The sequence below is a fragment of the Gopherus evgoodei genome, chromosome 2 (genome assembly GCF_007399415.2).
Source record: "Gopherus evgoodei ecotype Sinaloan lineage chromosome 2, rGopEvg1_v1.p, whole genome shotgun sequence".
In the NCBI taxonomy this organism is placed as follows: domain Eukaryota; kingdom Metazoa; phylum Chordata; order Testudines; family Testudinidae; genus Gopherus; species Gopherus evgoodei.
In genome coordinates this window covers 151,120,723-151,148,552 of record NC_044323.1, presented here as the reverse complement: position 1 = coordinate 151,148,552, position 27,830 = coordinate 151,120,723, and the positions used below count along the sequence as shown (strand labels likewise).

The window sequence follows — 27,830 nt, the reverse complement described above, 5'->3', positions numbered from 1 at the left end:
TTGATCTGCAGACAGATGACCCATGCATAGACAGCTAGACAAACAAGACCCATGCAGCACAAACAGCCCTGCGCTCCAACTGACCCTGCAGCCCAGACACACAGCCCTATGCTCAGACAGGCAGACCCATCTAAGGACACATGCAGTGCAGACTGACACACAGCGCTGTGCTCAGACAGATAGACAGACCTATGCATATGCAGTGTTGTTGTAGCTGTATTGGTGCCAGGATATTAGAGAGAGAATGGTAGGTGAGGGGTAATATCTTTTATTGGACCAACTGCAGTTGGTAAGAAAGACAAGCTTTTGAACTTCCACAGACCTCTTCTGGTCTGGGAAATGTATATCATGCACAACCCCCCCCCCCCACACACACAAATGTAAACATAGAAATATCACACAGATACAAAATATGCATATCACACACATACAGAATATTCCTGGGAAATGTAGTCAGAGGGCAGGTCTACACTATGTATGTACATCAGTATCATTACGTTGCTCAGAGGTGTGAACCCACACCCCCGAATGATGTAGTTACACCGACCTAACCCACGGTGCAGACATAACTACCATCTCTCGGGGAGAGGGATTAACTGCGCAGACGGGAGAAGATCTCCCTTGGGCATAGGAGCATCTTCACTAAAGCACTGCAGTGGTGCTGATGCAGCACTGTATATGAAGACAAGACCAGAGTGGTGGAACAGATTGTTTAGCATAAATAGTTAGCACATTTTTCAAGGGACCATTCGAAGTGAAGTGGACCGTTAACAGGGTGGCCAGATCTCCCAATTTTATAGGGACAGTCCTGATTTTTGGGTCTTTTTCTTATATAGGCTTCTATTACCCCCCACCCCCATCCTGATTTTTCACACTTGCTGTCTGGTCACTCTAACCATTAACACTTCTCAGTCACAGGGAAGCAGGGGGAAAGCTGGTGGTGTGGGGCGATTGGAGGGGTTAGAGATTGATGCAACAAACCATAAATCCAGTGTCTCTATTCAATCCGTGATTTTTAGTGTCTAGCAATGTTATAAATGTAAGCTCCCAGGCTTGTCTTTTGAAGGTGTTGTGTAGGTTTCCTTTGAGGATGAGGACAGAGAGGTCAGATATAGAGTGATTGCTTTGTGAACATTGTTCACCCATGTTGATAGGGTGTTTTTTGTATTTTATCATTTCTCTGTGTGAGCTTATTCGAGAGTGTAGTGACTGTCTGGTTTGACCCAAATAGTTGTGATTGAGGAATTGAGTGCACCAGGTGTGATACACCACTTGTTGTAATAGGCATGTGTAGGACCCATGGATCTTGAAAGGGGCGTGTTGATCATTGTAACAATGGAAATGTGTCTACAGGTTTTGCATCTGTTGTTTTGACATGGTCTGCTGCCACTTTAAGTTGGTGTGTTCTGGTCTGTGTGGAGCTGGCTTATGATGATGAACTTGGAGGGGCTGGGAGGTTTGTTTGAAGGCCAGAAGAGGGGTTCAGGAAAGATTTCTTTCAAGATGTGATCTCCATCGAGTGTGGGCTCTAATTGTTTGATGGATACCTCATATGGGTTTTGGCGTTGGCTAGCAGGTGACAACTAGGGATGTGCAGTTGGAGGGGGGGTTATTTCTATATTGAAGCAGGTTGTCTGGCAGTATTTGGGTGGCCTGTTTCACGATGTGATCTCCTTCTCTCGTGTGTCCTTGTTTGGTGAAGACAGTTTTAAGTGTGTTCATGTATCGATCCCAGATTTTCTTCTCAGAATATATTTATAGACTATCAGGGCTGGAAGGGACCTCAAGAGGTTATCTAGTCCAACCTCCTGCTCAAAGCAGGACTAATCCCCAGACAGATCTTTATCCCAGTTCCCTAAATGGCCCTCTCAAGGATTGAACTCACAACCTGGGGTTTAGAAGGCCATGCTCAAATCACTGAGCTATCCTTCTCCCCCGTTTCTTGGTTTGTCTAGGGTGGTTGCTGGACCTGTGAAGGTAAGTGTAGCAGGCTGTGGGTTTCTTGTATATAGCTGTCTGCAGGGTTTCTTTGTTCAAGCCGATCATGCATAGATCAGATGCCATTCCTAATATCTGATTTGTGTCCATTTATCGATGGTCCCAGCTAAAACCCCTCCAACGCATCATCAGGGATCTACAACCCATCCTGGACAATGATCCCACACTTTCACAGGCCTTGGGTGGCAGGCCAGTCCTTGCCCACAGACAACCTGCCAACCTGAAACATATTCTCACCAGTAACTGCACACCGCACCATAGTAACTCTAGCTCAGCAACCACTCGATGCAACAAACCTCAATACCAACTCTGCCCACATATCTACACCAGCGACACCATCACAGGATCTAACTAGATCAGCCACACCATCACCAGTTCATTCACCTGCATGTCCACCAATGTAATATACACCATCATATGCCAGCAATGCCCCTCTGCTATGTTCATCAGCCAAACTGGACAGTCTCTACGGAAAAGGATAAATGGACACAAATCAGATATTAGGAATGGCAATATACAAAAACCTGTAGGAGAACACTTCAACCTCCCTAGCCACACTATAGCAGACCTTAAGGTGGCCATCCTGCAGCAAAAAAACTTCAGGACCAGACTTCAAAGAGAAACTGCTAAGCCTCAGTTCATCTGCAAATTTGACACCATCAGTTCAGGATTAAACAAAGACTGTGAATGGCTTGCCAACTACAAAACCAGTTTCTCCTCCCTTGGTTTTCACACCTCAAACCTGCTAGAACAGGGCCTCATCCTCCCTGATTGAACTAACCTCATTATCTCTAGCTTGCTTACATATATATACCCAGGACCGGCGTTAGGGGTTTTAGCGCCCTAGGCGCACAGCAATTTCTCTGCCCCGCGTGCTGGTCGCGTGGCTCCGGTGGAGCTGCCACAGTCGTGGCTGCGGACGGTCAGCTGCTCTGCGGCTCTGGTGGAGCTGTCGCAGTCGTGCCTGCGGGAGGTCCACCGGAGCCGCGCAAGCAGCGACCGTCTGCAGCCACGACTGCGGCAGCTCCACCAGAGCTGCGGACCAGCGGACCCTCCGCAGGCACGACTGCGGTAGGTCCACCAGAGCCGCCTGCCGCCCCCTCCGGCAAAACGCCGCCCTCCAAGAATCCTGGCGCTCTAGGCAATTGCCTAGGCCTCCTAAATGAAAGCGCCGGCCCTGTATATACTCGCCCCTGAAAATTTCCACTACATGCATTTGATGAAGTGGGTATTCACCCACGAAGCTCATGCTCCAAAACGTCTGTTAGTCTATAAGGTGCCACAGGATTCTTTGCTGCTCCTCCCTCAAGTTGCCTCTGTAACATGCAGTACAGACAGCCCTGTGCTCCCACAGACCCAGGCATAGCCACCTACAGCGCGTACAGACACACGGCCCTGTGCTTAGACAGGCAGACCCATGCACAGACACATGAAGTACACACAGACACATATGTGCTCAGACAGACTGACCCATGCATAGGGCCAACAACAGGCACACATCCCTGGGCTCAGACACACCCATGCATATCCACATTCAGTGCAAACAGATAGACTGGTGCCTAGACACATGCTGGGTGGATAGGCCCATGAACGGAGGGGCAATGCACGTGCATAGTCACATCCAGCGCAGAGAGACCAGTGCTGGGCGGATACCCCCCCAGCTCGCTCAGACAGATAGACAGACAGAGGCGCAAAACCCGCCCCACGCGGAGCACACACCCTCCCGCCCTGGCCAATGGGAGCCGGGCGGCGGGGGCGCGTCACTCCTGGGCCGGGGGAATCTCTTGAATGAGCCACATTGTTACAGCAGAAAGTAACTAACGTGCCGGCTGATCGAGACCGGCTCCGGCTCCGACTTCCCGCGCTGCGGAAGATGATCGCGTCCCACCTGCTCGCCTATTTCTTCACTGAGCTCAGCCATGACCAAGGGCAGAAGGTGGGCGGCCCCCCCAATCGATACTTGCGTGCCGATACCTCGTGGGGGGGTGGGGGGGTGTTAGTGAGGCTCGGAGCGGGACCCGGGGCGGGCTTTGCAGGCTGTCGATACCCATCGGGGACTGGGGGAGCGGCCAGCTCTGGGGTGGGTTATCGATACCGAGCCGGGGGTGAGCGAGATGTGAGGCTTGTGCCTGTCCGGTCGGAGAGAACTCACCGGTCCGGGGACTTGAGCGAGCGATACCTCGCTCCTGGCGGGGGGGAGATTCCCCCCCATCCCCTTGGGGGGGCTGCAGCGCTTCTACCCCCCACTATTCCCTTGGGGGGGCTGCAGCGCCCCCCACCCCCGGGTCCGGTTGAATTGCTGACCCGTGTTCGGCAGTGCGTCCTCTCGCTTTATTGTGTGTGTGTGTGTGGTCGAATAGTGGGAGTGGGAAGCGGGCTCCCTCCCCTCCCACTCCTCGGTACCAGGGCAGGGAGTCCGGGTGGCGGATGGACGGGGCAGCTCGGGGTCCCTCCTGGGAGGTCCCGTTCCGGGAAACTCCGTGCATGATACCTCACGTCCTGTGTCTCGCCCTGCAAACCCGGCAGGCGAGGAGGGGGGTGTGCCCTAACCCCGTGGGCCGCAGCTCCGGGGGCGGCGGCGGTCTTCCTACTGCCTTGCTTTTATCGTCAGAGTAGGGGGTCCCTGGCCCCAGGGTTTGTTTGGAGGAAGAGGAGGGTCTCCCCACTGCCTTGACTTCATGTCCCGCATCCCAGCCCCTCCCCCCCCCCCCGGGCCGTGGGATAAAATGATTCTGGTTTGGGGATTCTGCCCACGGGTTAGGGGTGGGTGGAAGAATGTGACTTGATCCTGGGAGGGGCCGATTCTGAAGGCGTTTTCCCCTCCCCAGGGGTTTAGTTCCAGTCTTTGGAAAGGAAGCGGCTGCAAAGTGTCTGTGGGGAGGGGATTCTCGCTCCCCTTGTCTTGCTGCCAAAGCCTGGCCCAGCAGGATGGCTAGGGGCGCTGGGATTAATTTCCCACTCCTGCTGCTCGGTTTTACAGAAGCCATGTCCTCCTCCACCAGACCCTTTCAGTGCCTGCTAAATCTCCCTCCCTGGAGTAGGTGGGGAAGGCTGGGAAACCACTGAGCGCTTTCCCGCCAGCCAACAAAACGGTTTCTTTTAAAGCATCCCAAAGCTCCTCGCTCTGTGGATCTGAGATTTTACTTTGGCCTGTTATAAACAATAACCTTCCTGTAGCTTGTTCCAGCCAAGGCTCTTACAACCCCCTGTGACTCGGGGTAAGTATTGTCCCTCAGTTTATAGCTGGGAGATGAGGGACAAGTTGTAACTTACTCAAGGTCCCATAGGAAGACTGGGCAGAGCTCAGGTGAACCCAGATTTCCTGATCCCCAAGCATAGCTTGAGCCACATGGCTGCGATTTAAAGTTTTGCTTTAGGCTCCCTGTCTATAAGAGTGAGGGTTATTTTAGGACATGTCTGAGTGGGATGCTTAGATTTATGAGAGAACCTTCCCTGGAGGGTTCCTCCCTGCAAGCCCAAAGAGGACTCTTCAGTGGTGCTATGTGTCAAAACCCTGCAGTTCAATGCTTTCCCTTTCTCCTCTCATCTTGTGGGATAGGGGAGGTTAACTGGGGACACAGTGAGCATCAGCATTAGCTGGATGGTGACACAGTGTGGATATATGCCGAGTGTCAGCGCTGCTGTCTAGTTTGGGTAAGAGAGCAGGGTAGGAGATGGCATAGATCACTCAGGATGTGCAAACCAAATGGCTTTTTGATTAAGGGGGGGGGAGGAGGGGAGTGAACAATGTTGTGACTGGGAGCTTTGAATCCAATTTTAGTCCCCACCAAACCTGTTACATCATTAACGTGTTTTTTGTACACCAATTAGAAAACAAAAACTTTAACTCTGTCTTGTGCTTTGTCTGGAAAGTGAGCCGCAAATATATCAAAATTGCTTTCTTAAAAAAATTAATACAAAAAACATATGCGTAACTTTAGCAAACCATGATCTCTGCTCTTGGATTGAAAATGGAAATCAACGAATTCTGTGGTCTCATTCTATTATTGTATAGTTACAATTTGCACAGGTAATTATGTATTCAGAATGTGGACATACTGAAATGTGCTAGTGTGTGTTTAGCTTATTTGAATAGTCTAAATACACTTGTCCTGCTTTGAACAGCACCAGCTGTTGGTCTCTGAAAATTAACTGTGAGGTGATTTCACACACACACCCTTTTTTTTGGGAGGGGGGCTGCACTCTGGTGGTGAAACTATCTGAAAATGGGGTCTGAATTCTCCAGCTAGTCTGGTGAATGCCCTTAAATTAGAGCTTAGAGACAGGGGCCATCTTTTTGTTACATGTATGTATACCCGGTAAAGCTCAATTCTAAGTGCTACAGTCACATGCTACTGTACACACATGCACACAGATGCTCTAGCTCATCTGAAGCTGCTGATCAGGATTTCTAAATTCCAATCAATGCTTCCTTTTTAGAGAGAGAGAAAAAATCACTTCCTCATTTTAGTACCACGGTTTCCCTTTGTAGCAACAGTCACAGAGATAAGACCCCACTCGCCAGGGAGACCAGCTGTAAAACTAAGAAACGCTACCATGCCTCTGATGTCCCTGGTGGTGGCTGCATTAAATTGGAAGTAAAAATATCTAGCAAAAATCAAGTTGATATGTAAAGAAATAGTTTAGGTTTCCGTCTTGTTCCATTGCATTTAGATATAATGGGGCTTGTGTAACAGTGGAATCAGCTCCTATGATATACGTAGTGTAACAAGACACAGGAGGTATGTAGATAGTGTTGGTGCATTAGCTCTGGGTTTCCTTGCTCTTCTCAGTTTGCTATGCCCTTATCAGTAAGTTAGCATAAAGTTCTTTCTTAAGGAGTTTCACTTAGTTCCAAACCAGGAACTTGGTGTGCAAAGCATGGTCTGTCCCTCTGTTTCAGTAACTACTCTTGCTAGGGAGGGCAAACAAAGGTTATTGTTTGGATGTGGGAAAAAGCTGCAAGCAATAATTGGCTTTCAGAAATACTCAACAAGACAGTTCAGCTACACTGGCTGTGTTTACCTATGATGAAACAGGTTTACAGATACTTTCCCTGAATAACTTCTTCCAGACTTGGATTTCTTTCAGAATTGTTTATTAAAGAAGCTTCTGTAAAACCTCTTATTTAAAAAAACCCACAAATCCTGTAGTTAATGGCCACGCTGCTTTGAACACCGAGTGTGCTGTTTCTTTGTCAAGACAGTGGATTGTGCTTGACTGTCTCTTGTGATGTGGCTACAGTGGGCCCTCGCCAATGTTATTTGGGGGCCTCTGGGCACTGTAGAATCAAACAATAATAACGCATAGGTGCTCCCATTTTTCACAGTGAGGGCTGCATCGCGTCTCCTGTTTTCCATTGCATGCAAGGGAAAGTAATGTTCGGAAAATAGTGAATATATCTCTTTGCTGTTTCTAAGGCATCTTAGCAGTTGAAAAAAAGAAATCCAGGTAGGCAGCCCACCCTCCACAGACCACAGTTGGAGAACCACGGGTGTAAAGCAAGAAGCAGCAATAACCTTGGCTGGCTGATTTGCTGAAATGACGCTTCATTAACTTGCATCTTCATGGAACTGACTGGGGAAGAACTGAGTATTTATACATTTAAAAAAAAAATCTGAGCAGGTTATTGATCCTGTTGCTCTAACCGTGGCTGATGGAAACCATTCCTGATCACAGTCATTTTCAAGAGGTAATGTTGTCTCTTGATTAAAGCTGGAGTCCATGAACTTGCACTCCCGGGTTCTGTTCCCAACTTACTGAGTTGCCATGACGTAATGTAAGTAGAGCCCTACCAAATTCACAGCCATGAAAAAAGCATCACAGACCATGAAATCTGGTTTCCCCCCATGAAATCTGGTCTCTTATGTGCTTTTACCCTATACTATACAGATGTCACAGGGGAGACCAGCATTTCTCAAATTGGGGCTCCTTATCCAAAAAGGAGTTGCGGGGGGGGGGGCTCATAAGGTTATTTTAGGGGAGTGTGTTGTGGTATTGCCACCCTTACTTCTGTGTTGCCTTCAGAGCTGCGTGGTCAGAAAGCAGCGGCTGTTGCCCAGATGCCCAGCTCTGAAGGCAGAGCCCCGCCAGCAGCAGCGCAGAAGTAAGGGTGACAATATCATACCATGCCACCCTACTTCTGCACTGCTGCCTTCCGAGTTGGGCGGCCAGAGAGCGATGGCTGCTGACTGAGGGCCCAGCTCTGCAGGCAGCAACGCAGAAGTGAGGGTGGCAATACCATACCAGGCCACCCTTACTTCTGGGCTGCTGCTGGTGGCAACTCTGCCTTCAGAACTGGGCTCCTGGCCAGCAGTTGCTGCTCTCCAGCTGCCAGCTCTGAAAGCAGGGCTGCTGCCAGCAGCAGCACAAGTAAGGGTCAAAGTACTGCAACCCCCCTACAATAAGCTTGCAGGCCCCCCCCCCACAACTTCTTTTTGGGTCAGGATCCTTACAATTACAACACAAAATCTCAGATTTAAATAGCTGAAATCATGTAATTTATGATTTTTTTAAAATCTCATGATCGTGAAATTGACCAAAATGGACCATGAATTTGGTAGGGCCCTAAGCATAAATCACTTAACCTTCAGTTTGCCCAGTTGTAAAATGGGTCGAAGTAACTCTTGTCAAACCTCAAAGGGGTTGTGTAAACTTAATGAATGTTTGCAGAGCACTTTGAGAGCCACAGATGAAAGGTGCTTTAAAAACTCTAAGACTAATCATATTTGAATGTGGCACATTCACTGGGCCGGTGCTGCGTGTCTCGTACATTAAGGTCAATAGAACCATTATGCTTTAAACTGCAGTCATTTGTGGCAGAAATAATGCTAGGATAAGTACTAACTGCATGTGGACACTTGTGATTCAGAGCTGAAAAATTGGGCTGGTATGTTTTTCTTTTCCTTCTAGCTAAAGGTACTAATTAGGGATAAGTTTAAGTTATTTAATTTTACTTTCATAATGAGGCCTCCCATTCAGTACAATATCTCTGTCTGTCTCTTTAAGTGAAGTCAGTTATGTGGAAGTCGTCGACCTTCCATCTTTGGCAGAGTTGTAAAACTTCCACTCTCCTTTGGATACCAGTCTATTTGACCATTTTCTGACATGGCTGGCTCTTTCTTTCGCTTGCTTAGAGGAAGGATTTAAGTGTCTTCTTCCCCTTGTCTCTTGGAGTTCTTAAATCTCAGTGTCATTGTCTCTTCCTTTTAAATTGTGACTGCGTAGTTGTGCTGGGGAAGGATGGTGGGTGGAGGTTCCCTGGAAACTGGCAACTTCCAGCCACTGGAAGAATCCAGCAATGTCTGTGGCAGGCAAGCTTTTTCGTAATACCCAGCCAATAACCTTCACCTTTGCTCTGCAGGCAGCTCTTCTAAGGGCCTCTCTGCTCAGTGTCTCAATTGTGGTGGTTTCTGCATTGTGGGCATCTGCCTTCTCGGGACTGGATAGAGTCCCACCACACTCTGGCAGAGTGGCCTGGGGGCACAATGAGCCAGCTGGACAATAGTATTTGTGTCAAGGTAGAGGGACTTTGGTGGGGTCCTCCTGCTACCCCTGCTGTCCGTTTTGTTTTCTGGCTGGAAAAGATGTAAACCTCCAGGGCTGTCGATTTAGCACTTGGTTCATTTTCTGTCTTGTTCTATAGTGTTGCCTACTGGATAGAGCACTGGGCTGGGGCTCAGGATACCTGGGTTCTCTTCCCAGCTCTACTACCTGCTGGGTGACGTTGGGCAAGTCACTTCCCTTTCCTGAATCTCAGTTTCCTCTTCTATAAAATGGGCATGATGTTGTTGCTCTCCTTTGTAAAGTGCTTTGAGATCTACTGATGAAAAGCATTAGGTATAGTTATTTTATTAATATACATTTATATTATCTTAGCACCTAATAGCGCCAATCAGATCAGGGCCCCTTGGTGCTAGGTGCTGTACAAACACATAATAAAAGATGTTCCCTGGCTTTAAGAGCTTGCAATATAAAGTATATGGGGAGCGGGGAGGAGGGGAGAATGAGGTAACAAAAACCAGAGGCTGTTTTATCACAGTTCATCTCTGTCTGTCCTCTCTTGTCCTGTGGCAACAGCAGTAGCAGATAGCAGCTGAATGGAAGCTTGGCTGGAATACACAGTAGCTTTTGTGTGCCAGGCCACAAGCATCAAATGCTCCCTGCGCTGGGGTGGGGGTTTTCCTGGGGGCTGCACTTAGGCTGCTGCGAACAGCAGCTGGTTTCTCGTAAAATACTTGGTGAGGGCAAGACTGAGTCTGCCAGTCCTTGCTGATGCACTGCAGCATGACTTCTTTTAGTAATCGGTTCCTTACTCTCCACCCCTCGAGGCGCCCTGTTTGCACGCTGTGTCCTGTAAAATGAGACTCTTGAGGGATGGGGGTGGGGAGGAACCGTCCGTACAGGAAATTATCTGACTCACAATGTAGTGTGCTGCAATAGGATCCGGGAGGAGTGTTGGGCTTTGCTTCTCTTGTAAGGTCACAACGGGGTTTATTTCTGCAAAGTGCTGAGCTCTCCTGGTGCAGTCAGCTGGAGGTGAGGGCCGGCAGGATCTTTCAGGAAGTGCTCGGTGTTTTTCAGGTTCAGGGTCAATACTAGCAATCCACACCTACAACACAGTCATGCAGCATCTTGTGACTTGTAATTTAGTAGCTAGCAGAATTTCTTCCTTTTGTCCCTAAGATTTTAAGTGAGGGAAGGCTAGGCCAGCACTTGATGCTCACGTATGTGATCACATTTGTCTACCTAAATTTACCAGGATGTTTGGATATGTCTTAGCTGTGGCAGCAGGCCCACGTTGGGAAATGGTTCCTGTTCCCTGCACTTCTGCTACTTCAGAGTGTGATCTAGGGCAAGTCGCTTGCACCTCATTGTGCCTCAGTTTCCTCCTCTGTAAAATGGGCATAAAGATACCAATTTTGCAAAGCACTTTGAAAGCTACTGATGATACAAAGTGCTGGATGGGTGATGAGTATTTATTTGCTTTCTGTCCTATGCGCTGTTAAACAGTTGCTGCATTCCCCACCAAAGTGATTGCATTTTAGTGATGGGTCAGGTTATCCATCTGCCACCCTATTAGGGATGTTTTGATAATTGCTTAATGTTTGTACGGTATCTTTCATCAGAGGGTAACAAAGTATTATTTTGTTCTTCAGAATTTGAGAAACTTTCATTTTTTTTTTAAATTACATTTTTACTAATCCATAGCTGGGATTGGGAGGAAAAATGAAAACCTCCTGGGGCCACCATCCTGTGGGACTTGGGAAGAGGATCCTGATACCAAGCAGAACTTTTATGCAGCAGCAATCAGGCCTAAACCAACCCCCTGAAGGGTATTTGACACCCTGATCTGTGGTTGGCTATGGTAAATAGCTTGTCAGTGGAGCAGGCCAAACCAAAATCCCAGATTTGAACTGATCACCTGTTAAATCCAGATCCAAACTTTGCAGCTTAAACACATCTCTTCTTAACACACACCAAACTTTCAGTCCACCACCACAAAAAAGGCCTTTAATGTGTTTTTTCACATTAAATTCTCTAAGTGCTTCTAAAATGCACAAGCAGATCTAAGAACTGTAGAGAGAAAATACTGTAGAGCTGAAACATTTATTCTGTGTTTGATTCTTGCCATGTCTGTGGATCTGAAAAAATCAGCCAGAAACTGAAGTGATTATTCATAGAAAAAGACAAATGACATTGCTCTCCTTCAGAGAGCCAGCATGCAAAACTAATCTAAGACAAGTATGTGCCCAGGTTCTTTTGCATTAAAATAAACAGCTCTGTAGTACTTCCAGTGCTGCATTATCTTTGCTATGCAGGAAGTGCTTGTACTTAACAGGAAGCTACTATCATGCCATGATTTACAAAACACTCAGATGTAGTCAGATAAGCATTGCCACTCGATTGGGGAAACAAAAACAAGACAAAAGATCCACATAACCAAAGTACTGCTTCAATCCATACAAAGTCCCCCTTAATCTTTAACCATTAGGTTGATTCTTCATTCCTTTTGCTCCCAGTATTCTTACTAACTCCATGGGCGTTGCTGATTCTTCAAGCACTTGTGTGTCTGAGTGATTTTACTCCTACAAGTAGCTGCATTGATGGGACCAATCTTGCAAGCGCTCAAGCATGGGGTTTAACTCTTTCCACATGAAAACATTGCACTGAACTTGAACAAAACTCCCCACACATTTAAGTATTTGTAGTGTCAGGCCCTTACGGTGTACAATAAATACAGAATCAAGCCCCTTGCTAGTCTAATGTCCTCAAGAGGAGGGAGACAAGTTAGCAGGAAAAGGAGAAACCTCACAACTTGTCCACTGAGGAAGGTACATTTGTCCTGACCTTGAACAAATTATTCCCAAGTGGTCACCCCAAATTAGCTGAGACTTGTTCTCCAGCCATGAGCTCTCTTGTTTTGTGTCAATCATTCCTCACTTCCAACCCCCAAAAAGTCCAACCATTATCTAAGGTGAAATAAGTATATATTTAAAATATTTATTTCTATTTTCTCTATAATAATTTGATGGAGGCTTCAGTCGTAACATATTGGCAATAACACTGGACTTTGCACAGGGTTTCTATAACTCAGGGGTAGGCAACCTATGGCATGCGTGCCGAAGGCAGCACGTGAGCTGATTTTCAGTGGCGCTCACATTGCTCCGGGGCTCTGCATATTAATTTAATTTTAAATGAAGCTGCTTGAACATTTTAAAAACCTTATTTACTTTACATACAACAATAGTTTAGTTATATATTATAGACTTATAGAAAGAGACCTTCTAAAAATGTTAAAATGTATTAGTGGCATACGAAACCTTAAATTAGAGTGAATAAATGAAGACTTGGCACATCACTTCTGAAAGGTTGCCGAGCCCTGCTATATAACTAGTCCACATGCTACAGGAATGCAGCTATGTGGACACAGAGACAGGCCTGAGCTGCAGAATTTGGATGTGGATCTGAATTTAAAGTTTGGGGCTTCTCTAGATCTGGGGGCGTGGTTCCAGGGTCATCTCCACTTTACTCCCCAAAGCTACGCTGCCAACAGAGATCATGTGGGATGGTAAAAGATGTGTAATCACAGTGTCTTCCTTTCTTTGGCTGAATTTCACAAATAGGGATTGCAGTTATTCATAATTATTGCTTAGGTCTCTTACAATTTCTGTCAGCTGAGCATCTCAAAAACACTTCTCTAATATGAACTATATAAGCTTCTTAACACACCTATGAAGTAAGGGCTATGTAGGGATCCTGTCACCCACGGGTGAAATGCAGCCACTTCTGGGGTGAAACAAGGCAGCTGTTCAACAGTTTAGGACAAGAGGTGGACTACACCATAGTCAGTTTTTCAGTGACTTAGTTTTTAGACTTTGATTTTGTGCTTAGTAGAGAATACTGTTGGAGGTGTTTTTGAATAGCTGGTAGTTTGGGACTCAGTATTTTTAAATTCAAAATATAAAAGATGCTATTTCTTAAATTGCCCCCTACTCATTACATCTGCTTTAGACTATATCTCTAATTGTGATTCAGGGTTTGCTTTTACAGTATCTGGATAATAGCTAATAGAATCAGGAACAAGAAATTAATCTTCTAGGTGTCTTTCCCTAGCTCATTCCAGATTGTTAGTGTCTCATTCTGCTGGAATCTTAACATTCTTGAGGTTTGGTTCTTGAACTAAACTTCTATCCAAGTGTCTTTCCACACACCCCCCCCCCCCCGCTGTGTGTGCTAAGAAAGTGTATAACACATGCCACCTTAAACTCAGTACTACAACTTTCTGCCACCTACCTGGTTTCAATTTCCTCAGGGAAACCCAGTTAACTTGTGAAATATCCTCTTCCAGATTGACAATGACCTTGAAAAGGTAGAACACCCAAGGAGGATGTTCCTCCCCAAAGGCATTCGTCTCCCACAGTCACAGACTAATTCTCCCATCTTGCTAGATCTTACCCGTATAATTAGATGTAAATTTATTTGCAGTAAATACAGTTGGCTAATTGGAACAACATAGCAGTGTGGGATTATATATTTAATTGCCAAATAGTTTCATTCCTGGTAGTTTCTAAATAACAGTCAATTCCCAAATAGTTTTGCACTTCAGCATCCCATAGTGCGGTCCAAATAGCCACTAATGCTGCTTTGTTAAACTTACTTGGAGGGTATGTCTACATCTACAATTTTGCAGCGCTGGTTGTTACAGCTGTATTAGTACAGCTGTATAGGGCCAGCGCTGCAGAGTGGCCACACTTACAGCAACCAGCGCTGCAAGTGGTGTTAGATGTGGCCACACTGCAGCGCTGTTGGGCGGCTTCAAGCGGGGTTCGGGGAACGCGAGAGCAAACCGGGGAAGGAGACCAGCTTCGCCGCGGTTTGCTCTCGCGTTCCCCGAACCCCCCTGAAAACTGCAGGGAAGGAGACCTGCTTGCACGGGGGTTCGGGGAACGCGAGAGCAAACCGCAGGGAAGGAGACCTGCTTGCACGGAGGTTCGGGGAACGCGAGAGCAAACCGGGGAAGGAGACCAGCTTCGCCGCGGTTTGCTCTCGCGTTCCCCGAACCCCCCTGCAAACCGCAGGGAAGGAGACCTGCTTGCACGGAGGTTCGGGGAACGCGAGAACAAACCGGGGAAGGAGACCAGCTTCGCCGCGGTTTGCTCTCGCGTTCCCCGAACCCCCCTGCAAACCGCAGGGAAGGAGACCTGCTTGCACGGAGGTTCGGGGAACGCGAGAGCAAACCGGGGAAGGAGACCAGCTTCGCCGCGGTTTGCTCTCGCGTTCCCCGAACCCCCCTGCAAACTGCAGGGAAGGAGACCTGCTTGATTACCAGACGCTTCCTCAGGTATGCTGGGATACCTGCTTATTCCACGGAGGTCAAGAAAAGCGCTGGTAAGTGTCTACACTTGATTACCAGCGCTGGATCACCAGTGCTGGATCCTCTACACCCGAGACAAAACGGGAGTACGGCCAGCGCTGCAAACAGGGAGTTGCAGCGCTGGTGATGCCCTGCAGATGTGTACACCTCCTAAGTTGCAGCGCTGTAACCCCCTCACCAGCGCTGCAACTTTGTGATGTAGACGAGCCCGGAGTCAAGTATCACAGGGGTAGCCATGTTAGTCTGACATGTATCCAATGAAGTGGGTATTCACCCACGAAAGCTCATGCTCCAATACGTCTGTTAGTCTATAAGGTGCCACAGGACTCATTGGCGCTTTTACTTGGAGTCCAGAGTCATCACTTAGGCCCTGATTCAACAAAACGCTTGCTTATAACTCTGAGCTCCATGAGAATGGTCAGTCATGGTTTCTTGGTGATGTCCCACCCGGCATAGTCCCTGAAATCATTAGGGTAAAGCACATGCTTAGGTATTTTGCTGAATTGGGGCCTCAGTACATCAGCTGCGTGGACTATTTGGCTTCAAACTGAGGTCCCATCCAGCAAACTTGGCCATTTCTCTAACCTAGCTCATGTAGTTGCTGACATATTCTTCTTCTTTTTTTAACCCCCCCTCCCCTCGACATTTAATGATGTTCCCCAGACTGGCACAGGGATAACGTGGCTTACAGCCTCGTCTGTGTTAGCTAGAAGCCTCAGGGCTGACCTGCACTGGGAGTGTTGGGGTTGATCTAAGATATGCAACTTCAGTTACGCCAAGTCGAAGTATCTTAGTTCGACTTACCTGGCCGTCCTCATGGCAGCGAGTCGACTGCCGCGGCTCCCTTGTCAACTCTGCTTACTCCTCCTGCCGAGGTGGAGTATGGGTGTCAATTCGTGGATCGATTTATCGTGTCTCATCTAGACACGATAAGTCGATCCCCGATAGATCGATTACTACCCGCCGAGTATAGACGTCCCCTTAGTCTAAGTGTGTAGGAGCTGATGGATCCAGGCTTTAAATAGCTTTGTGGAATTAGTGGAAGCACCCCGCTTGTTGACATTGTCCATTATTTTTAATACTGTGGAATTATAAGCACATGAGGTTCTTGGCGAGCACCAGACGTGTAGTGAGAGAGGGTTGTGGGGATCAGCCAAGGCGCATCATCATGTAGTCACAAACCAGGCACCACAGCGTCTGCTCTTGGGCAAGCGTATTGTATGCTCTCTGCTCGCTGTACCTTGCCATAGGCGAAGGCAGAAGAGCAAATATTGTAGATCTCAGCTGGCAAGTGATTGGAAAGCACCTGGTTACCACGTGGGGAAGAGAGAATTTTTTTTCCACCAGCAGCACCATCTAGCCCTGGGGCAGCAGGAGAGAGAATGATCAGCAGTGAAGTGGGGAAAGGAAGGAAAAATAAATACTTTGGCGTGGGAAGGAGGGAGTGCGTCTCTGGTGAGGACGGTCTGACTGGGCTCCACAAAACGGCCTGTGCTGATAATGGATCTTCAAGAGTTGAGGGTGTTGGGGTGCAGGCCTAGTTCTCATGATGAAAACCCCATGTGAAATCTTCCTGCTAGATGGCGTCTACGAGGGGTTCGTTCTTGGTAGGGTGACCAGATGTCCCCATTTTATAGGGACAGTCTTGATTTTTGGGTCTCTTTCTTATAAACGCTCCTGCAGTCTTTGAAGGCTGCAGTGTTACAAACAGCCTGGCTAATCTGACTTTAAAAAGCAAGCATGCTCCCAGTTGCCCCAGCTGTGCTCTTGTTTTGACTTTCCAGAATGTCCAAACATCTTATCAGTCTGGAGATGAGATGGGCCTAGAGCCCTAGATCCTGAACTCTTGCAAAAGGTGGATTTGGGCATGTGCTTTGTCTCTCTCATGGTTTTTTCCATTCCCAAGTGGGAGGAGGGGCACACAACTAAAGGCTATTACCGTAGCATTGATATGTGGGCTGTGTCGGAACTAATTTTCTGTGAGTGAAAGTACATAGCTGGATGAGGAGAGGTAAATATTTGGCTTCCCCGCTGTATGGTATTTAAAGGCCTCATAAAGGAATCCTGTTTAGCTTGCTCTGAGAAACCCTTTCAGATATCACTATTTGCATTTTCACATCTGCCTGTCAGCTTGTCTTCGGCTGGCCTCTTTTTGTGACTTTATTCAGCACACAAGAATTTTTCCTTAGGAAGTAGGAATATCCTAAGCTAGATAGCAAAGATATGTTTGCTATTCAAGGGACAGATCCCAAGGGGGTGTGAATTGGTGTAGAGCCACTGACCTGAATGGAACTAGGCTGACTTACACCAGCTGAGGATCTGGCCCCCAAATGCATGAGCAGTGTGGCCAAAAACACACAAGGAATTTAAAAAAAGCAGCCCTTAAAATTATACTTATTTTGCTCAGCCTAGTGGTCATATGGCCATGTCCATGAATGAGGTCACTTCTCAGCCAGCTGGATGTTGCTGGCCTACGGAATGCCAACTATCTTTTTCAATACAGCACTTTAAAAAGCCTTCCGCTTAATTTCTGGTGAAGCGTGCTCTTTGCCTTATGTGAGCAGAGTGGGTGGAGTTTTCCTCTGACTTCCCCGACACTTGAACCTGCCTTTTTTCATTTGTTTGAACCAAGTAATTAAACTGGAGGGATGTTTTCAGTTGGGGCTCGCTGTCTCCATCTTAGCCCTTGGCTACACTGGCGCTTTACAGCGCTGCAACTTTCTCGCTCAGGGGTGTGAAAAAAACACCCCACTGAGCACAGCAAGTTACAGTGCTGCAAAGCAATAGTGTAAACAGTGCCCCAGCTACAAGCTAATCCCCACGGGGAGGTGGAGTCAGGGCCAGCTCTAGCAATTTCGCCGCCCCAAGCATGGCGGCACGCCGCGGGGGGCCTCTGCTGCTCGCCGGTCCCGCGGCTCCGGTGGACTTCCCGCAGGCGTTCCTGCAGAGAGTCTGATGTTCCCGCGGCTCCGGTGGAGCTGCCGCAGGCGTGTCTGCAGGAGATCCACCGGAGCCGCGGGACCAGCAGACCATCTGCAGAAACGCCTGCAGCAGGTCCACCAGAGCTGCCTGCCGCCCTTCCAGCAACCGGCAGAGCTCCCCCCGTGGCATGCCGCCCCAAGCATGCGCTTGGCACGCTGTGGCCTGGAGCGGGCCCTGAGTGGAGTACCTGCAGTGCTAGGAGAGCTCTGTCGCGGTGCTGGCGCCGCGACCACACTCGTACTTCAAAGTGCTGCCGCTTTGGAGTTTTGAGTGTAGCCAAGCCCTTAGGGTCAGGGAAAGGACAGGGTTTAGGTGTGGAACTCTGACTGTTTTATTGTGTTTGAATAATAAAGGAAGCCCTGAGTGGAGAAGTCTGACCCTAACTTTGCCATGGTGTTCCCCGCTGCAGGGAGAGGCCAGCAGCTTACCCTGCCCTGCTGATATAAAATTGACAGCCCTACAGACTGACAGGCTGGCTAGTTTCAGAGGCCTTAAGGAGAAGAGTCTTGGGGTACGTCCAGACTTGTATCAGTGGGTAGCGATCGATTTACGGAGGATCAATATATTGCGTCTCGTCTACACACAATATATCGATCTCTGAACGCGCTCCTGTTGACTCCAGAACTCCACCAGAGCAAGTGGCGGTAGTGGAGTCGAAATAAGATATGTCATTCCTGTAGCTGAAGTTGCATATCTTACATCGATCCCCTCCCCCTAGTGTAGACCAGGCCTTGGTAGCTAAGGCATTGGATGGCCTTTGAGGATCTTGAATTCAGTTCCTGCTTCTGCCTCAATTTCTCTGCATGGCCACAGATGAGTAACATATAGCCTGATTTCACCAGAAGCTTCCATTAATGTTTGGTAAGAGTGATGGTTGCTTGGCAACTCTGAAGAGCAGACCATGCAGCTGAGTGCCTCAGTTTCCCCCCTATACAATCGGGATAATCCTGACTGTCCTGGGGGTTGTGAGGCTTGCTTCCTTAATGTGCGAAGTGCTGCGACACTGAGAAGGAAGGCATGTGGAAAGCGCAAAGTATTATTTGTAGTGATTCAATTCAGCAGATGAGTGTTAGTTGTGATATGAGCTGAGGCGTTGGCTTGATTTGCTCCTTCTCAAACACCGTGTTATGTCTGTTTGGAAATGTAGCACACGAGTGGCTGGTCCTTAGAGAGGACAATAGCCTACTATTGCCAAAAGAGTTGTTCCTTTTGCTCCCTTGAGAAAGGTCTGTGCGCCCTGGTGCTGAGGGTCTCTGGTTCAGTCCCACCGATGACCTGTGGTTGGGTAATGTTCTCAGGGTCCAACCACAGTGCCTGACCCCCCATGCTGACCCACTGGCTTTCCTACACTTTCAGATTGACAAATACCTATATCACATGCGACTCTCCGATGAAACGCTCCAGGAGGTGTCTGAGCGCTTCCGAAAGGAGATGGAGAAGGGTCTCGGAGCAGACACCAACCCCACAGCATCGGTGAAAATGTTGCCCTCATTTGTGAGATCCACCCCAGACGGAACAGGTAAAGTGCTGCAAGGAATTGCTTGTTCCACGTACAACGTGAATGTGTGTGTGCTCGTGGAGGAACGAGCTCTTCTGTTCCTTATTTGTTCCTCTCTACACCCTTTTTGTTCTCCTGTTGTGTTTTGAATTGGGGAATGAAGGGCTCAATTCTCCTTCAACTTGCCCTGGTGGTGTAATTCTCTTGAAGGGAGTGGCTCCTAACTCACACTGGGGTCGCAAGCCAAGAATGCCCCTTCTTGCAGGACAGAAACAGTCCTGGGTAGAACACAAGGGGCCGATAGTGCCAGCAGGCTAACTGACCTCTAAGTGACAATGGGAAACCTTAATTCCCTGTAATACACACGCATAGCTAAGCCTTTTAACTGAATGCTTCCTGCCAGCCACTATCATAGAATATCAGGGTAGGAAGGGACCTCAGGAGGTCATCTAGTCCAATCTCCAGCCCAAAGCAGGACCAATCCCCAGACAGATTTTTACCCCAGTTCCCTAAATGGCCCCCTCAAGGATTAAACTCACAACCCTGGGTTTAGGAGGCCAATGCTCGAACCAGTGAGCTATCCCTCCCCAAAAAAGACAGATTTCTAAGATCTTGGTGAATAGTTCATCACTATCCTAGCATAGGAGTGCCCAGAAAGTGCTCAGATATTACAATGATGGGTGCTGATATAACAACCTAGATGCAACAAACTCCTCCCATGGCTAACAGTTTTGTTCTCCCAGATCTGCTAGCGATGGCAGCTTATTACTCTCCCTCAGATTGTTATGATCTCTGTGCAATCACCAGATTACCTTTAAAACTGATTTGCTGATGTAACATCTGTCTAAAGCATTCAGGACCAGGAATAAATAAATCATATGGGGTTGAGGTTCTGAGAGATGTCAGAAAACGTGCTGCTCACCGCCCAGCAAGGAAAATTACAGCATTTGTGAGTGAGGAGCAAACTAGAGTCTTTTGGCTAGGAGACTTGGCATTGGATCCTTGCACGCTGGGGCAGGACCTGGATGTCTTTCAGCAACGTTCCAAATGACCCTTACTTATGCTGGAGTTACCAAGATGCCAGGTTCTGCTGTGCTCTTAGTGGTTCGCAGATACCGGACACATTGAAGGACAACGGCTAGGATCCTGGGCGAAGACTGTTCACCCCAACTCCAGGCTGGCCACTAGGCAGAGGAAAAACCAACTGGCAAGAATGGTCAATGCTTGATGCAAGGCCTGACTCTTAATTTGACTACATCAGTTTCATGTCAGTGTAGATGCAGTAGATTTATCCTGGTGTGAAATTGGTTTAACAGGAGAACTAAGTCCATCACCACTTTTAAAAATAGGAATAATACTGAGCTGTTACTCAGCACTTTTCATCAGGAGATCTCAAAGCACTTTACAAAGGAGGTCAGTATCATTATTCCCATTTTACAGATGGGGGAAAAATGAGGTACAGAGAGGGGAATGTGGCTTACCCAAGGTCACCCAGTAGTCTAGTGGGAGAGTCAGATATCCTGAGTCCCAATCCAGAGCTCTGTCCACTAGGATACACTGCCTCCGTTTGCAGGATCGGTCCTGTCATAAACAGATAAGAAAAGTTAATAGCACAGAAGTACTTTATATCTCTTTGACTGTAAAGGGTTAACAAGTTCAGTAAGCCTGGCTGTCACCTGACCAGAGGACCAATCAGAGGACAGGATACTTTCAAATCTTGAGGGAGGGAAATTTTTGTGTGTGCTGTTAGTTTTTGGTGGTTGTTCACTCTGGGGGCTCAGAGGGACCAGACATGCAACCAGGTTTCTCTCCAACCTCTCCAATACAGGCTCTTATATGTCCAGAATAGTGAGTACTAGGTAGATAAGGCAAGTTAGGCTTATGGTTGTTTTCTTTATTTGCAAATATGTATTTGGTTGGAAGGAGTTCAAATGTGTATTTGGCTGGGAGGAGTTCAAATTTATATTTTGCTGAAAGGATTTTAATTTGTACTTGAATACTTAGGATGCGAGAGTATACCCAGTGTCTATAGCTGAAAGACCCTGTACCTATTCCACCTTAAATTTACAAAGATAATTTTTACTGTTTTTCTCTCTTTAATTAAAAGTTTCTTGTTTAAGAATCTGATTGTTTTTTTTTTTTTCCTGGTGAGACCCCAGGGGACTGGGTCTGGATTCACCAGGGAATGGGTGGGGAGAAAGGAGGGAAGGGGGAGAGAGAGGCTAATTTCTCTCTGTGTCAGGATTACTTTCTCTCTCAGGAAGAGTCTGGGAGGGGGAAAGAGAAGGAGGGAGGAAGGTGAATTGTCCTCTCTGTTTTGTGATTCAAGGAGTGTGAATCACAGTGATCTTCCAGGGTAACCCAGGGAGGGGAAGTCTGGGAGAGGCAACGGTGGGGGAAAGGGTTTACTTTCCTTGTGTTAAGATCCAGAGGGTCTGGGTCTTGGGGGTCCCTGGGCAAGGTTTTGGGGGGACCAGAGTGTACCAGGCACTGGAATTCCTGGTTGGTGGCAGCGCTACAAGTACTAAGCTGGTAATTGAGCTTAGAGGAATTCATGCTGGTACTCCATCTTTTGGACACTAAGGTTCAGAGTGGGGAATTAGACCATGACAGGTCCCCTAAACTATAAAGTACTGAGGGCCTTCTGCTTTTGAAAGCATGTGCGGTGTAGAAAGCGCTCAGCGCCCTGCAGGATCTGACCATAGCTTTGTACCATAATTGTTCAGATAAAAATCAAAGGCATTTCTCATCTGATTAATCTTTGATACAAAAACAAGGAAACTGTGCAGATCAAAAGATACGGTACAGGGAGCATATTGCTGTTACACTCAAAGTTTGCCAGGGCAAGGCAGGGGTCTGGGTCTTACAGGTATGGCTGGTGTTTGATCTTGGTTGGGGCTGTTGCGTGCTAACCGACAATAATAGTGACAGCAGTGCTGATGAGCAGAGCATGTTTGTTAGTAAATATCAGAGGGGTGGTCTGTTAGTCTGTATCCACAAAAACAATGAGGAGTCCGGTAGCACCGGACTCTTCATTGTTTTTGTGAGTTAAGTTTCTAGATAAATGACTGTAGGGAAACGGGTGTAGAATTTGATTGTTCCTTTAAAGACAACGCTGAGAGGCTTAGGTGACGGAGAAAAGAAGGATTTCTGGTTTAAAGTCGATTACATGCAGAGGGTGACATGGAATGGATACATGAGAAGGAAATTTGGCAGTGGTTTCCCACAGTTGCTGACATCCCTCCAGCAGAGCTGAACATTGGGGAGCCCTAAGGTAGCCAGGTGGCTGAGGTGTTAAGTAACCCTGTTGATTAGACAGACCCTGCACAGTCCAGGCGACGTGATGGCTGAGATGCTGGCAGCAGCTGGTGTCTGAGTGACACTGGTTCTCCCAACATTGCTGCTCTGGGGGAGCTGAACCAGCGTCAGCTGTGCAGGCAAAGGGATGGGGAATGGGTCTGCGACTGCTGAGACAGGAGATAAGCCGGGTGAGCTAGGGGTATGTAGAGGATCTGGAAGACTATGGGGCAAATTCCCTCTGACTTCACTGGACCTGTATTTGCATGTGTCCTGGTGTGGCTCTTTGGCCCAAAGAGCATGGTGACCTCACTGGCACTGCTATAAAGACTTTGTATAGAAACGACCAACATGGGACCAGGTGGCCAGCATCCAGGAGAGGGAGAGGGAAAGGGAGGAGGAACTGAGCCACGGAAGAAGGCACCCATCTCCATTTCTCCTCCCATCTTCAGCTGCTCTGCTGTTGCTTTGCGCCCCCCCCCTCCCCCCCGCGCTGCTTCTGTTTGTGGTCCTGTCTACACTACAGCAGCATAGCTATAGTGCTGTAATGTCCTAGCATGTATGGAAGGGCTTGTTCCATCGCTGCGGCTCATCCACCTTTCTGAGCACTGTCACAGGCATCTGGCAAGACCAGCTGAGCCCCAGAGTGTCTACGTCTTTGATTTACAGTCTCATGAGAACAGCTCCTGTGACTTTGGTGTCACTGACACCGAGCCATCATAGGGTGTGTCTGCAGCAGTGAGTCTCAGAGCCCAGGTCAACAGAATTCACGGGGCTGGCGCCTCAGCACTCAGAACGGCAGTGCAGACACTGTGGCTTGGGCTGTGAAGTTCACACTCATCCCCGGGCTTCAGAGCCTGAGCTCCAGCCTGAGCCTGGATGTCTACGTAGCTGTTTTTAGTGTCGTAGCCCAAGCACCGTGAGCCTGTAGACCCGAGCTCTGAGATTTGCTGCTGTGGGTTTCTGCTAGCCATGTCAACGTACTCGTCCGGACCCTATGCCAAATCCCATCCGGAGCTGGTCTCTGTTTTCACTAGCCTTCTTAGTAACTGCAGCGTCAGAGGAATCTTGGTGCTTTCCTGGAGCTGCTGCATCTTCTGCTTTTTAAACAGTAAAGTTCTAAACTATGTAACGTTTCATCCAACGTTGCATAGTGACTTGCCTATCTATTGCTGCTCTCATGCCTTTGGGCAAAGATCCAGCAGAGGGATTTCTCTCAGGGGAACTATATCTTTTGCAGGGAGAGAATTTGTCTAATCGTACAGGTTCTTCTATCTCTTACCTGCTCTGCAAGGGTGAATATTATTTTTTTGGTTAGGTTTAGTTTATTCCTGTGGTTGTGATCCCGTAGTCTAAAAAGGAGCTGAGATTTTGGCAGCCTGAACATCTTAGAGCCTGAATATCTTGGAGCTCCTCTCAATCTGTCGGTTCCAGGGAATTACTTCAGTTGACATCAGCCTAAGTGAGAGCAGAATCTGGCCCTTGATATCAGCTTAGAGCTGCTGCTGTGCATGTCCAAACCAAGAGCCCGGTTCAAACCGATCACTAATATCGAGTTGCCGAATTGTTGTGTCACTAAGGGACAAATCCTATCATAAACTTCTTCACAAACCGTCTCCACGCCATTTGCACTTTTTCCTTGGTGATTGATGCTCACAGGTTCTGTCCTGTTTAAATATTAATCTGGGCGGGGTTGGGTGGGGATATATTTCCAGCATAGGTTCTGCTCTGGGTCTTGTGGTTGAGGCCCTGGCCTAGGGTTCATGAACGCTGGGCTCAGTTCTTTGTTTTGAGGACATGGGCTAGTCCGTTGGTATTTCTGAACCATGCTTCCCCTGTAAAATGGGGATACCTCCCTCCCTTACAGGGGTGATGTGAAGATGGGATGTTGAATGTGTGGTGCTCAGATACTACAGTGACTGGGGCTGTATAAGCGTCTAGATGGAATTGTTTGGTTGTCTAATACTTAATATGAGTGCCCCTTCCATGCTTTAGAAGCAATTGTAATCCACTCAGTCTTGCTCGAAAGCAGCCAGATTTTACAATTTTCAGGCCCTATGGGAGTTGATGGTGCTCATTGCACAGCACCTCTTCAGGATGAGTTGAGGGCTGTTAGTATCTTGCAGGATCAGGTTCTCAAATACATTGGCACCTACTCAAGTGAGATGCTGTTGGACAGTGAAAAAGAGCTAAATTCTCAGTTTGTTACAACATATTGTAATGGGCAACAGGGTCTCCAGAGTCTTAGCTTAGAGGGAATTGGTGTTAGGGCTAAAGGAGGCTTCCCCTGGAGACAAAGACCAATAGTAGTTCTTTTATATAGCATTCTCCATCTGTAGATCTCAAAGCGTGTTACAAAGGCAAGGAAGCTTCATTAACCCCACTTCACAGATAAGGAAACTGAGGCATAAGAGGTAGGCAGTTGCAGATCCTGAACTAGAGCCCCTGTATCCTGACTCTCAGTCCAACACCCTATTCACTAGGCTGCGATCTCCCCATATGTCATAGCAAAGATGAGGCAACTGACCTTGTAATCTCAGAGCTCTGTGTTTCTCTCATTGTTCAAGGTGGATCTTTCTTAAAGGAGATCCTTATTGCTCCTTTTGGTCACCGAGCACTCTTACCACCTATTTTTTGCTCTGAATACCATATGCTTCTATATGGGGCTTTTGAGATGGGTCAGCTGCATCTGAGCAAGCAGCTGTTCTCTGTATCCAGAAGGAGAACGTTATAAGCAGGCTTCTGCCACTCACACTGCCTATTTGCCACATGAGGGGTTAACTGAGACACTGATAACAACGTGCTGCAATAGAGAAAATGACACATTTTATTGGAAAGTGAAGTCTGATCTAAATGTGTGTCTGCTTTGTGCAATAGGTATTGGTTTTCCCCCTAGCACTTGAAAGTGTGGGTGGCATTTGTCCATTTCCTTCTTCCCCATCTCTCTCACTGTTTGGTGACCTGAAATAGAGGAAGCGTTAGTCAGGAGGGTGCAGTGTTATAGTTGCATAACCATTTTATGCCACACCTTTACTAAGTGAAATGGCTCTTGGAAGCTATGAACACGCAGCTTGCTCTCAGCAATGCTGAATCTCTTCTGTTCTCACTAGTTTAACTCCACTGACTTCAAAAGAGTTTCTCCTGACTTGCGCTGCAGAGTAAGCAAGAGGAGACCCAATCCCTGTGTCCTCTTGCTTAGGCCCTGAGCAAACACAAGTCCTGCTGGAAAGAATGGTATGTTCAGTTACCAGGTTTTAATCTCTAAAGGCTCTGTTTGTTTTCTCAATAGGGTAGGCAGTTCATATCCCTTGCCAGCTGATTGTTTTACTTCCCCTTGAAATCTGTGGCAGCCAGGTTACTGGAATATTTTGCTCCTTTGCTTTGCCCTATGGGATGGAATCCTGAAATGTCACTTTCATTCTGAAGATGTAATTTCTTCTTAATGTTACATCCTTCCCCATGTTACCATAGACAGATATGTCATTGCATATACACACCAATGTAATACCCACGTAGGAGTTAGACTAACACAATATGCAATGGAATGCCTGAATCCCCAAGTATATCAGTGTACTTAGAATGGGATTGTGAAAGAAACCTAAGGGAGTTAGATACCGAAATCTCATCGAAATTCAGGGAACTTTAGGTACTTTGAGGCTTGATTTTTTTTTTCTTCCCCTAAGTGCTGAGCGCCCATAACTGAAGTAAATGGGAGAACTGTGTGATTGCCCCACCTGGTAAAGCCAGGTCACAACACATGTGGGTTTGAAGGACTTTAAATATATTATACTTATATATATACACACTGTATTAGATATAGTTTATAGAGAATGTCCGATCTGCATGAAACTTCAGCTCTGGTATTGTATTATACTCAGTACTGACAGAACCGAACAAAGTAGTTCCCATCTGATGATAGGTTTTTATTTTAATCGTCAGGTTAAATTGCTTAAACTTACTGGGCCTGATTCTGAACTGACTGTTTACCCTGGGGTTACGCCATATGTTTACACTGATACGAAAGCAATATTATGCTACTCCTATAACCTAATTTGGCACAGATGTGTTGAAGTTTAGAATGCTTACCCTTTTTTTTCAGCCTGGTTCTTTTGCTAGAATGATCTAAACTTTATGGAATTATCGCAGCAATATGTTTAGCTGGTGGATCCGCAACAATGAGGTTGTAACAGGCACAGAAAAGTCATTGAAAAAGCTGTGTTGTGGTGTGTCTCCACCCACCCCTTTGTTTCCATGTTGGACAAAGTCTGGAGCGACTCCAATTTTTCCTCTGTCTCTCTTTTTTTTTTTTTTTTTTTTTAAGCTGACTAGATTGAATATTCCAGATCACATCAACAAACCTGTGTGTGAGTCAGTGGAGTCTTAGTCTGCTCAGTCATGGAATTCTAAAGTTCTGTACAAGGGGTGCGGTGGGGAGAATGGAGTGAAAACAAATTTAAAAGTAAATTTTAAAGTTAAGCAAAAACATCCATTTCCCGAGCTTCTGTCCCAGCACCTGTTTACCCAGATCAGGTCGAGGATGGTGTAAGCCACAGGATTTCAGTCCCCCTTTTTGTTCAGGGCTTCCATTTTATTTTTTCAAGCTAACACATGCATGGATCATGTCATGTTAGCTCTTTGGGGCAGGGACTTTCTCTCGCTATGGGTATGTCTATGCTGCAGTTGGAGGTGTGACTGTGTCACATGTAGGTATACTCTCACTAGCTTTAATCTAGCTAACTGTGGCCTTGTTGGGCTGCACCTAAAACTTAAGTTGTCCTACCTATGTTGCTCAGGGCTGTGAAAAATTTCACGCCTCAATCACTGTCATTCGGTTGACTTAACCCCTCGCAGTGTGGATGCAGCTAGGTCGGCAGAAGGAAGGTAGGAAGCATCAATATTACAGTATTAGCAGCGCAGCTGCAGCCCCGTAGCTGTGCCACTGTAGTGGCTGTAGTGTAGACAAGCTTCAGCTACCAATAGCAGTGAAGCTGTGGCAGCACAGACTGGATGCCTGAATAATGACCCAGTGTCCCAGGCAGGCTTGTACAGCCCATGCTGCCGCAGCGTCACTGCTGTTGGTATTTGCAGTCGCTAGATGAAAGCCAGTTCAGGTATATCTCCATGTGCTGCCACCACACCTCTGATTGCAGTGGAGACATACCCTGAGCGTATACAGCA

At 47.3% G+C, this 27,830-nt stretch overlaps 1 protein-coding gene across 2 annotated transcripts in view; it reads left to right on the top strand.

The window, feature by feature from the left end:
• The first annotated feature begins 3,825 nt into the window (after nucleotides 1-3,825).
• LOC115646280 (hexokinase-2) overlaps nucleotides 3,826-27,830 on the top strand; it is a 67,755-nt gene continuing 43,750 nt past the window's right edge. Inside the window, exons 1-2 of one of the 2 annotated variants that reach the window (XM_030551932.1) lie at nucleotides 3,826-3,934; nucleotides 19,214-19,376. In XM_030551932.1, the coding sequence (XP_030407792.1) occupies nucleotides 3,872-3,934; nucleotides 19,214-19,376 (226 nt within the window). In that variant the 5' untranslated portion in view covers nucleotides 3,826-3,871. The remainder of the gene's footprint in view (nucleotides 3,935-19,213; nucleotides 19,377-27,830) is intronic. The other variant, XM_030551933.1, reaches the window with a different exon arrangement.